The sequence below is a fragment of the Engystomops pustulosus genome, chromosome 2 (assembly GCF_040894005.1).
Source record: "Engystomops pustulosus chromosome 2, aEngPut4.maternal, whole genome shotgun sequence".
NCBI classification, from domain to species: Eukaryota; Metazoa; Chordata; class Amphibia; order Anura; family Leptodactylidae; genus Engystomops; species Engystomops pustulosus.
The window spans coordinates 134,808,277-134,821,363 of NC_092412.1; the positions used below are offsets into that span (position 1 = coordinate 134,808,277).

General features: G+C 42.5%; 1 protein-coding gene across 1 annotated transcript; it reads left to right on the forward strand.

The window, feature by feature from the left end:
* Window positions 1–4,078: 4,078 nt before the first annotated feature.
* Window positions 4,079–10,078, forward strand: IQCC (IQ motif containing C). Its single transcript, XM_072136603.1, has 5 exons — window positions 4,079–4,237; window positions 5,943–6,086; window positions 6,160–6,847; window positions 8,395–8,492; window positions 9,868–10,078. Exons 1-5 carry the CDS (start codon window positions 4,199–4,201, stop codon window positions 9,904–9,906), a joined length of 1,008 nt encoding a protein of 335 aa, XP_071992704.1. The 5' UTR covers window positions 4,079–4,198; the 3' UTR covers window positions 9,907–10,078.
* Window positions 10,079–13,087: the final 3,009 nt, after the last annotated feature.

Sequence of the window (13,087 nt, forward strand, 5' to 3'; positions counted from 1 at the left end):
AAAGGGACAACGACAAAAACTAGCGAGATCACAACAATACAGAACACAGAGCAAGTCAACTTATAGCAAGGAGCAAGCGATGAAGGGATTTCAAACACTGGCACAGGTGACTAGTGAAGCTGCAATTTATGCAGCCAGAACTCCACCTCCAGAACCTGATAGGAGCTGGACAACTTCTGGGAAGTAACCCCTCACAGCGCAGGACAACAAAACACAAACGTAATCACCATTCAGAGGTACCACAACACCCAGCAGTCTGTGCAGAGACACACGGGAGGTCGAATAACTCTGCTGGTACCAACAGACGTATCGGAGGAAGGACCAGAAGTCCCAGCGTTCTCCCCTGCGAACCTGACAGTATGGATCTGATTACATGGCAGTATCATGGCATGATTACGGCATGCCTCCATGGACTTCTACTCCTCCCCATCCTCCACAGTGGCATGCTGTGATTTCAGGTGATCAGATACATACATGGGGTGGACTGTGCAAATGTAACAGGACCTTAGATGACATCACCCTGGTCACATGACATGAAGTGGCCAAGGATATACAAATATCACTTTATTTATTATGCAAACATTTGAAAACATTTTAAGCACAACTACAGTGAACACATGATAAAAGTCAGTCTAAAAAATACCAAGAACATGCAGAATATCTCAGAATATATATATTAACCTCCTCAACATATCACATACCCTGAGGAATCTTGTGCATACAGGCGATATGCGCGGGGACTCCTTCCCCCTCCCCCGGTATGTGATGTGAGATATATTGAGAAGGTAAATACATATATTAGGAGATATTGTGCCCCATATTTGTTGGTATTTATTAGACTGACTTTTATTATGTGTTCATGGGTGGGGGTGTGTGGTTGGCAAGCACTTGTTTGTGCTTTTTAATTGTTTTTAAATATTTGTATAATAAAGTGATACTTGTATATATTATATTAGATTAGATTCTTTGTCATTTTTGGATTAGTTGTTGGGATGCTTGATACAGGATTTTTTGAGATTCAACCCCTCTTTTCTCAAAGAGGACAAAGATGTAACAGATCTCTCTCTCAATGTTCCACATAGCAGATATTTATGTAGCAGTGAGACCTGCCAATCAGGAACAAGGAGGCAGGGCAATACAGTAACCACTGAATATGCACTTACACGTTGCAGTTGAAACTGCATCACAATCAGTTATGAGGTGGTTTTAAGTGCAGTTTCTTATTTTAAAAAGTGAAATTATCCTTCAAAATCAAATTTACCCATTCAGTTCATGTCTTTCACCTGTTAAATTAACAAAACTGCACCTAAAACCACCTCAAAACTGATTGTGATGCAATTTTAACTGCAGCGTGTGACCGCACCCTTAACATTGCAAATATAGAAAGGAACCATTTAGGGATTAGGGCAATGCTTTTTAATTATAGTATTTAATAAAGTATTTATTTTGGGTGAGTTAATTTGCCAGATCTCTCAAATATTATCTTGCAGGAGTGGTTGCTGGTTGACAAGTAATCATAAATGAGAGATGAAGAGAAAATTATTTTAAACTAAGGCACTGGGTAATGGATTAAACATCCCTCCTTCATCTACAAGAACGGATCACTTGACAGTGTGGCCTAAAGGCGAGCAGAACCTCCTAGATTTGTGGCATGGAATATAGGCCTGTTCAAATATCCAGCAATTTTGGCACACGGTCAAATTAACAGGCATTGGCACTTATCTAATCAGCCGCAGAAATATATTTATTCCATTGTTAAGGCAGTTCAATAGATGATGCTGAAGTTGAAGAGGGTGAAATTGATAGGAGTTCATGAGCGACTAAGTTTCCCAAATACAGGCGGTCCCCTACTTAAGGACACCCGACTTACAGACAACCCATAGTTACAGACAGACCACTCTGACCTCTTTGAATGCTTTACTATAGTCCCAGATTGCAATAATCAGCTGTAGGGTGTCGGTAATGAAGTTTTATTAATAATCCTTGATCCCATTACAGCAAAAAATGTTTGAACTCCAATTGTCACTGGGGCCAAAATTTTTTTTGTCTGGATCTACAATGATAAAATATAGTTTCGACTTACATACAAATTCAACTTAAGAACAATCCTCCGGACCCTATCTTGTACGTAACCCGGGGACTGCCTGTATATTATTAGTGACAAAGCGATGCGTCTCACTGGTTACAACCATCAACCCCTAAAACCCATATACCACACCATTTTTGACCCAGTATAGAATTTGAGAGTGCTTTGGTGATCACACATAACGGTTGGAGACACGGGGAAACATGTCAACACATGGGCTGCAAACATGGTCAGCGTCAGCACCTGCCTTACCTGGCCTAATCTCAGTCCCTGGCAGCCTATGCGGGGGCTTAATATAATAAGACCCATGAGGGAACTCTTTTGTATGATAAACTAGGGAATACTTTAGGGAACAGGGGTCTATTTAGTTTCTGAATTTTTAATCCCGGCCCTGAGTTTATTGCAAAGGTGCCCACTGAGGCTCTGTCGCCCAAGGGCTATTGAAATTTGGAGCAGATCCTGCCTGCAAAAGGGACCTATAGACACTTTTTTTGGGCAATAATAAAAAAAAACAGCAATCGTGTAAAGGAGGCCTAAGGGTGACTTTACAAATTTCCTATGCAGTGTGGATCACAATGGGTGAAAACATATCATTGAGAGAAGCTGTTCCTCCTCTTTTTATCACTCCATTCCTGCATTGGACGTTGAGAACTGCATCTACGAAACTGCATGTCTCCATACACTCTAATGATAACTTTTCTGACGACATTTCAAAAAAGCATAACTCCCAACTTTTGCAGGAGAGAAAGGAGATACATTCCCACCCCTAAGCCTTGCCTTCTGCTCCAGTCTTTACTGCAACCCCACACAGTATAATTTCCCCCTTAGTGCCTCCATCTCCTCCTCACATTGTGTCCCTTCAGCTCCCTGTCATAGTGTAGTTCCTCTCATATTGTGCTCCCAACTCCCCCTCGTATGGTATTAAAGGAAACCTACCACTTCGGATAGGGCTTCTAAGCAGCAAATGCCGTGCACCAGCTCATGGGGTGTATATACAAATAAATAAGATTTTACTGAGTAATAACATTGTTATATGGAACAATAGGAGCAAGGGCCTTGCTCTCAACAGCTTATAGTAGTGAAGGGAATTCCGGCTCTTCTTAGTGAGCTGGCTCATTAGGCTCTGCTCACTAAGAAGAGCCGGCTCTTCTTGCTCCTGGATGTCTCCCTATTAAATATAGAATAGGGAGCCACAGGCCAGTCAATCACCCCACACCACTCCACTCTTAACCGGATTGTATCGGTTAAAGAGGCATGGTGAGCCACTTAGGGGCAGGGTTTAGTGAGCCATCGGCTCACATCGTTCACGCGAATGAGACAACTCTTTGGTGAACCACCCATCATAGTCTATGGGTTGTTTCGCACGTGTGCAGCACGTGTAAACGTGCCATATGGTGGCACAATTCCTTGGATTGCACACAGAGCAGAGGAAGGGCGATATATAATGCAATGCCATCATCCGTGCCAAAACTGTATCAACTATTATAGTTCTGAAGCGGCTGTTTGCCAGAAGAGAGAATGTCCCTGCATTATATTTTTATATATAATGCAGGGACTCCCATACCACCATACGGCACATTTCCACGTGCAGCAAACATTCGTGTGTAGCCGGCCCAAGACTGCAAAAATAATACGAAATCAAAATGAATAAAACATCACAAGACAAGGAGTCCACCATGACAACAGAGCCTTTACCTAATGGCAGATGTCCCTAATAGATATAAATTAAAAGCAGTAAAATAATCTATTGCCCTGTAAAGGAAAATGTAACCTCTTCTAACACTCTGCCAACCCAAATTTTTATAGATTGGGAAGCATTTTGGACTTATTTATGTATTCCGAGGTATCTATCTATACACATCTGGCGGCAGCCTGTGTTTGATACAGTCTTGTGTCAGGTCCGAGTTACAGAAGCACAACTCGGAGCGCACTGCAAATCGAAAACAACATGGACGCGCTGCTTACATTGAACGCTTTACATTACTCCGGACTTCTAGAAAATGGCCGCCAATGCTCCTCAGCCGAATTCTCTTTCACGTCGAGAAACACGGAACAAAACTGTAGACGTCATCTGAAAGCGCCGAGCATAGTTGCTAAGGAGACGACGGTTGAATGATGGAGGCGGAAGAAGTTGCTGCGAGGACCTTGCAGGTGAGTAATAGTGGATAAGGCGCAGGCATACGTGTTACAGCCCACGTTGTGTACAATGGACGACCCGCTATGATGTTTCCCTGGAGCGGCAGAGATTCTCCTGGAGGGTAGAAAGAGGAGGTCAATGGAGAAGAGCAGCCCCTCTCCCAAAGTTGTATTTCATACCATGAGGTTGTGATGGCTGTTGTGTCCTGGTGCATATAGCCTGGATGTCACAGGCTATGATAGGAAGCCAGTAGGCCAAGGCCACAACATTGATGAGAAGAAATGAGTATCATTCCATACACTTCTTTACTGCAGTGTATTATATCTGTCAATGTTTTACTGACAGTTTGTCTACTAGACCAGCCTTGGCGTAATAGGCTACCGTACCTGGCAGACACGAAGGGCTTCATCAGACCATGGCAAACCCCCCCCCCCCCCCAACAGCACCCTGTGATCGTGTTACAGCAGGCCGGGGGAGCGACAGAGGCAACCACCTCTGTCTCTCTCAGCTGCTGCGATTGTTCTTGATCGTGACAGTTAAGGGGTTAAACGGCCCCGCAGGGAGAGATCTCCCTGATGGGTAGACATATCAGGGACCAGGCTGAATGTAACAACTGGTCTCCTGCTGCGGATTGTGCTGGCACACTGACCGCGACACTGAGATCCGAATAACAAAATATATTGTCCAAATGCAGCAACCGCCTGCTAGTTAGGACAATCTATTTCATCCTATGGCGTCAAGCAGTTAATTAAAATGTACAGAGGGGCACATTTACTAAGGTCCGTGCACCAGTTTTCTGTCGGACTTTGCACGTTCTTTCTAGTGTAAACTGCTTGCACAGGTATTTATGAAAGGTCTGCACAACATTTGTGTTGCACACGACCCTACTTCGTCGCGGCTGCACTGTTTTTTATGCAACACAAATTTCTGCACTGAATGGTGCGTTCCGGTGCTCAGTCGGACTGTGCACTAGATTTAACATCTAAATTCTGACAGAAATGAGTTGCGCAAAAAAACCCCTCACCTTACGCTCCCCCCCCTTCCCAATTTCTCCACCGTCCCCAACCGGTGGAAGAAACGGGTCTGACTGGAATGTTAGGTTGTGGCTCAAGGGGTTAATAAATTGCCAGAAGACTGGAAAAGTTTACGATTGGCTCCACATTCATGGAGCCAGCATTTTTTCTTTTAGTTTTAAAATAGTTTTTTATTGAAGATAACAATTTTTAATACCACTGTTCAAAGGGGCATACGTCAGGGTTAGCAGAAAATGTACATCTTACAGTAGTATCATTTCTATACATAGGAAACTCCTTTTTTTCAGTATTACCAGCTTTTTGCAGTGTCCAAAAATGTGCCAAAAAAGTGACAGCAAACTAGAAGCACAAGAAAAGTGTTGGGATTTCAATGTTGTGCCCAAATTGGGTCTTAAAGTCTCTAATTTGCTCAAAAATAAGAGGTGAAGAAGCTGGAAATCAAAGAAAGCATCTGTATTGCAAAGATACATTAGGAACACTGCAACAGACACTGGCAAATTTCTTAACCCTCTGGTATGGATGCATAAAAATACATAAATACTCCCGAAAAGGCACAAAAAATAAAAAAAAAAGTGCAAAAAGAAAGAACAAATCAAATTAAAGATGCATGTCACCCACAGAATGGCTGCATGTGCTTTGACTCTCATACCTGTCTGTATTGCTGATACATTTTGGTCTCTAACAGGCATACATTCGTGGTTTTCTGATCCGCCGGAAGTTCCATAGAGTACATGAGGAGTATTTACAGGTGGTGCAAGAGATAGAGGGAAGAGATGTTGTCCTGTACCCAGGAAAATGGCTACTATCCATCCCACAATTAATCACACGGGTAAGTATTATTGTTAGCTGTATGTGCTATTTTATTATTGACTATATCTCTAATTCTTAGCATCTGGTTTCAGCATGAAACTCTAGCAAGTAAATCACATATACCTGATTATAATGGCTTTTGCCATCCCAAGAATTCAAGAACTGTAGGGCAGTGTAAAGAACTACCGCATGGAGAAACTCCATCACACACAACCTCTGGTGGAAGACAAACACCTAACTCTTTACAGGAGATGAAAAGAGAAACAAATATGCATTTGGCTGCCAATGAGGGACAGCAGTGCTACATTGCAGGAAATTGCCTTTCAGAGTCTAATGGACAGACTGAGAAGGACAACTTTATCAGTACCCTTTGTCCAGAAGTGGACAACTTTCCAGATTATGTTACTCTATTAAAAGACCGGTGCCCTGCAGAGACTGACTGTCCAGTACGAGAGATCAGTCATACAGCAACTGGTGGTCAAGTGCGAGAGGCTAGCCATATTGGGGCTGGTGATCCAGTCCAAACGGCTAGCCATACAGAGACTGGTGGTCCAGTACAAGAGGCTAGTCATTACAAGACTGATGATCCAATAAGAGCAGACCGCTTTCATAAAGGCAAAAACGGGGAGGACTCAATAATGGAAACAAATCGACCAGGCAAAGAGGTTCTGTCAAGTACATCTAACCCTGACACAGCACCCTACTTGCCACATTCTGCAAACTCACTGCTGGAGCTAAGAAGAGAATTCTCTTTATGGAGTGAAGAAAATGTGAATATAGGTGAGAAAAAACAGCACAGGATTTGTTTATATGTAACAATTTTACCAATAATTCATAGTTTACATTAATATTGCTTATAAACAAGGCTGTGGAGTTGGAGACAGTTTTAGTGTAGTCCAAATAGTGATAAAATGGACAGACTCTGACTCCACCAACATATAATAAATTATACAAATTTTGAAATCTCCTTTGAATATCTGTTCTATTCCTGATCCAACTATTTAGGCCAGAGTGACCAACGTTTCTTGGTCCAAGGGCCATATCGTCATACTGCTCTACTTTAAGGGACTGCATCAGTAACCAGCACCCTAGATGCACCAACAACCACAGTACAGTCCAAAATGCCACCCCAAAAACCAAATGGTGCATTCAGAGCAGACAACAATATCCCCCCAGAGCAGACCATATTGGAGACCCCCAGATGATAAAACTAGTAATACTGGAGACCCCTAGAGCAGACAAAAAAATCCTCTCCTTTCCTGACTCTTCTTCTCCTGCCTGCACCACACTGCAGCTTCTTCTCTGCTCTGTGTCCCGTGCTGGTTGTATGTGGTGCCATCAGGACCCGGAGCAGAACTGCGCTGGGAGCAGGAGAAGACCTGGAAGCAGTACAGTACAGCTGACAAATATTTACCACTCCTAGGTCCTCTCCTGCTGCTCCATGCCTGACCAGGACCCGGAAGCAGTGAGAACTTCTCAGCTGCACTCCCCGCTACCCATCCTTCTGCACCAATGAAACCTTCCATCACTTATGTTACATCAGTAATGGAAGTACTCATTGGACTGTCAGCAGGGTGTGGACCACAACTCATGGCTTGACAGGCTGCATGTGGCTTTTGCACCCCTGATCCCCCTTTTAGTTGAGATGAATGTGATTGCACTTAATTTACATGCTCATGGGTGAAGCTCCTCTGCTATAGATTAGAAGAATAAGGAGTTTGGGAGTTAGAGGTTTGGCTTACTGACTCCAGAGCCCTGCTTATAAAAGTGATGATCTGGCATGAATAAAAGGATGTTTGCTGTTCTTGGGCATTTGGCTGTGGAGAACTTGTGGGTGCAACAACCGATTGCTGGCAAAAAGTGGTTGTCCCACAATGATACTTATTTTCTATCGTCAGGCATTTGCCCCCATCATGCCCCTTCACTTAACGTGGAGGTGGCATAAGGGGGAAACTAAGCTTGTACAACAGAAAACTGGCATACAAGCCTTGATAAATTTCCCCTATTATTGGGTATCACTGATATAAACTGTGGGGCAGATTTATCAGAGCTTGTATGCCAGTTTTCCCTCTTATGCTACCTTCACGCTAAGTGGATATGGAGGGATGAGAAGGGGGCTGTGCTTGGCACACCTGGCATAGAACTACCTAGCAGTGCAGTCCCTTGCCGGATATAACAGGAGGCCAGAGCTTCTCGATATGCCTGGCATGTGCATTCGGAGTTAGAGGTTACCATCATGCACAATGCATCAGTGTATGATACTTATGCCCTTATATACTTTGTCTTTTTATTGTAGGGGCCTGACACGATATTTTTCTTACTCCTAGATCTCTCCCTTAAGACTACAAGTGAGTTAAGAAAGCACAGAAATCATTTGGCGATGGAGATTTTATGGGTGCAACAAGCAATTTGCAGCAGAAAGAATGTGAGTTTACTAGGCTTAAAGTGGTTATCCCACAGATAATACTTACACTTTACCCAGAGGATGGAGGATCATTTTGATCCTTTCTCTTATACATAGATATTTGAATGTTTAAAAGGCTTGTGTGAATATTCCATGTTATCCTTTATATACTTGTTTAGCTTGTCCGGCACTTATCACAGAGGTGTCCCTATAGTTATTAAAACAGGTAAGAAACTGTAGTATATGATGGCTCTATACATCTTCACACCATGTTGCCTCCAGAACAGAAATTGTGGAGCTGCTGATGCTTGTCAATGTATCAAACAGTCTTCTACTGATGGTCCTTCTGAACATCTGAAACATCTCCTAAAAGCTAGAACAGTTAAAATTAGCGGAAATTAGTCAGAATAATTTCTCAAAGTCTATCAACAGGTAAGATGTCTTTGAGTGCATATTAGAGGCTTATTTAACAGTCCCTGATCACTTGCCAAAAGTTACACTGCCCGAAAGTCTTTTTATAGGGCAGAGGGGAATCCTTGTTGTTATTACAACAAAGAAAATATAAAATGGCGAGATAAGAGGGGAAGAAGGGGTAAGGTGATCCCTCACAAGTAGACTCGCTAAGAGGATGAAATCTAGAGAGAGGGTGCACTTTGGGATGAGTGGCCATTACCCCAACTTTGGGACCAGATCACCAGAAATGTATCATGCTTGTCATGCAAAATAGAGGTGAGCTTTTCATGAACCATATACCAATTCAGTCTATATTTAACAGTCAAGTCAATGCTGGGATTCTTCCAGGCCTAAGCTTTAGGGCGATTTATCATTGTTTTTTTTGTTTTTTTTTCCACAGCTGTGATTTTTTAATAAACCCATTTTTGCCTATGGACACATACAGATTGGTTTTCTCTTCTTGGCTTCAGTGATTTGTCACTGAGGCCTTATTGAACCATTCTTATGTGCTTTTTCACACTAGTTTTTTTCCATTGATCCAATGTTGTCAGTGAACACAAACAGGTTCTACATTGACAACTGATCAGTGAAAAAAATTGAAGTGTGCAAAAGCCCATTTAAAAGAATGGTTCAATTAGGCCTCAGTGACAAATCACTGAAGCCAGGCAGAGAAAACCAATCTGAATGTGTCCATTAACAAAAACGAGCGACTGCGCCATAACAGCAAAATATAGGACATGTCCCCATTTTTTTGCAACGCCACTGCCAGGCTCCGTCGAGGTGTAGTGAGACAGCGCATGCTTACCTCACCATGACCGGGTGTCATAGGCATCTGTGGAGGCTGTGGTGCAGCTGTAGCAACAGCCCCCATACATTCGTCTGCAAGGGGCTTAACTCTGTGATGTATCCTTTCTATAATGTAACATCTCTTCTTTCTCCACAGTACCTTAGAGTAAAACAGAGGTTGGGAGCCTGTGATTGATTTTTTTGCGATTCCAAAGCGTCAAAGTTTACTATACCAGGACTTTTCCATTTTTACAACATTTGTGATGGAGGATTGAGTGTTGTAGATTTTGCTGTATTGAAATAATACACATTTTGCAATAGCTAATAGTAGTACTATTAGACACAACATAATAAAGCACTTTATTGTATGCATTGTGTTTTTCATTGAAGCAATAACAAAGCATCACATGTAATAAGTTTAATTTATTGTATGTGTATTAGGCTCTGATCACACAACCGATGTGGCATGGTCTGTTCTGTATTTCGCTGACTTTTTGATAGATAAAACAACTATGAGACCTGCATGGTTTGCTGTGCTTCTGTATTGCTAGTGCCAGAGAGGTCTGTGACGGGTTAAAAGGGTTAAAATGATCCCTCAGTGTGTTAGCAAATCTCAATGCTGTGGTCATGTGCCCTGTCAGAGGTCATATCAGTGCTAATTAGAATTACTAAGTGTAGGCTGCAAATTCCCCTGATAAAACACTGCAGTAAAAGTTTAACCCACTCAGCCCCAGACTGCTCCTGTACTGCTAGTGAGCAAGTCTGAGGGTGCCTTCACACACTGCGTTTTGAATTGAAACACATGTGTCAGAACGCATGCATTTTTAAATGTTATAGTGCGTTTGGCTACTCTGGTAGCGTTATTCTGCATTGCTGTTAGTGTAAGCAGATGTGAAAACATTTATACAGCTGCTTACACTTAAAGCAATGAAGAAAACCGCTTCCAGAGTAGCCAAATGCATTGCAACATTTAAAAACGCATGTGTTCTGACGTATGAGTTTCAACGCATCCAAAACACACATGTATATGCACCCTTAAAGAATTGCAGAGGGGTTGCAGATGTGTCTGGTGATTCAGCCTACACGTTGAAATGCTAGATCTGTACTTCTAGACCTCTCCTGGGACAAAATAATAAAAAAAAAATTGAAAACACATATTATTCCACCTCATCATGCGGTCCCACTAACACGCAGATGGAGTAGGTGGGTGGAGCCCCAATTGGCCACAGTGTTGCCGGTTAATAGACCAACAGGACAGCTGATGGACCCCATTAGGTGATCTACTCCTGTATAATGTTAGAAGCAACAACTAGTCAGAGCTGGGAGAAACCATGGACCCCATTGGTAGGGTTTAGCAACAAAGAGAAACCCCAACGGAGGAAGGTAAAGGGGAAGAAACAATTGAAGGGAGGGGCATCAGTAGTCACCACCCCAAAGAGGGACAGAGGTCAAAAAAAGATGGAGGGAAAATAAAGGAGCTCTTGTCCACAGTGCCATATTAAAAATCCAATGCTCATAAATCTATAAATAGAACATGATAATGAAATACAAAGCAGATCCTGTATTCTCAAATAGAAATGTATAATATTACCTATTTCCCAAAAATGTGAAATAAAACTAGTAAAAGACAAGGTATAATTTAAGCCCTTAGGTGTAATATAATCTAATGTGAAAATCCATTGGGCTTCCTTCCGTAGAATCAAAATCATTTACACGGGCTGCACATGTTCATGTGAAAGGGCCCAAAGGGTCGTCTGCCACTGAGTGCCTCTCCAGGATCCCCACAGTACCGCCGGCACTCTCTCCTCCGCTTTTTAACTCTGACGCTCCAGATATCTAAGTGTATGTGACTGTCTCCTCTTGTCTGCAGTGGAGCAAGCTGCTGCTGCTGCTGCTACTGCAGCTCTTCCAGAGGCCGCTATGGCTCCGTCACATGCAACCTCTTAGCGGGACACTGCCATCACACTGCACGGGCCTTCCACCCAGACACCATTGGGGCAAAAGGGGTGAATCATCACGCAGCCTATCCCCCTCTAAGAGGTTGCTGTATCCTACAATACCTTTATTGATTTATATCTTGTACAGTTTCTGAGGAATTACTCTGTGCTGCTAGGAGCTTTACTACATACATTAATTGACGGTGTTCTAATGTGTAGCTTGGAAGTTTAGAGCAAAGAAATTAATGGTGATCTTAACAAAAATACTAAGCGGCCAGCATACCTTGATTAACATCCTGTTATTACTCACTATATACTCAGCCTACACTCAGGCACCACCTACAAGACACCTAATTTGCATAGAGCTCTGACATTGTCGGTAACATTACAATTATCTTTGTACCCTTGATGGGGGCAGTTCAGTTGTGTGTTAGGCAGTGAAGATGAAGCATTGGAGACTGCTTCTTCTGCACTAACTGACAGTCACAGATGTGGAGGGGAGGGTGATCTTTTTGGGATGACCCTCCCCTGCACATCTGTGACCATCAGTAAGACCTGTAGCAGCAGTCTCCAATGCTTTATCTTCACTGTCTAACACTGAACTGAACTGCCCCAATCAAGTTTCCCCCTTATATAGGCCAGATTAAGGGTCTCAGCGGTATGGAGTACCTCATTTAGGATGGGGCCCCCCAGCTCGGCAGCCAACGTGGGGCCCCCTCCCACAACAATAAATGTAAAAAGATATCACATAGTTACAGTTTCAAAACTCTAGAGATGGTATCTCTTAGAAACAATGGTATCTTTAGTTTTAGATAAATTCCTACTTTTACTAAACAATTTCCAATTTTGGTCCCGACAAACTAAAAAATACTCCTGCCATATTATTACTGAATAATGATACCACAATACTGTTACCAAATAAAACTTCCATAATTCCAATATTCCAAACAATAGCGCTACAATTTACAAATGATCCCTCGAAACTGACCCACAGAATAACCACAATGTGACCGGTATTACCAATAATTTACCAACTCCATTTACTGATGATCTTTACCGCCATATTATTATTATACAAACACAAACTGCAAGGGACAATATCACTAATGACACCTCTATACAAGGCCCAAATGATAGCACTAAATTATGATTATTACCACTACATAATGACTACAATACTAAATGATAATCTACACACAAAGACCAGTATGTACCACCATATAGAGACCATATAGTAGATACCAGTCCACAGAGGCCGCTGTGTGATACAATCACTTACAGGTGACGTCCCTGATGTTGTCTCTTCCCTTCTGTCTGATCTTCCAGGAGACTTCTTCCATCCATAAATCATCTCTGCGAGTTTATAAAACAAACATGGTCGGCATCATCCTATATACTCCTCACACCTGACCCTCTCATACACAACAACCACACTGTGCC

Excerpts from the sequence above, each read along its gene's own strand:
- IQCC (XM_072136603.1), top strand. The coding sequence starts at position 4,199 with ATGATGGAGGCGGAAGAAGTTGCTGCGAGGACCTTGCAG. Across the intron at positions 6,087-6,159 it reads TCCCACAATTAATCACACGG|CATGAAACTCTAGCAAGTAA; the intron begins GTAAGTATTATT and ends ATCTGGTTTCAG. Across the intron at positions 6,848-8,394 it reads TGAAGAAAATGTGAATATAG|ATCTCTCCCTTAAGACTACA; the intron begins GTGAGAAAAAAC and ends TCTTACTCCTAG.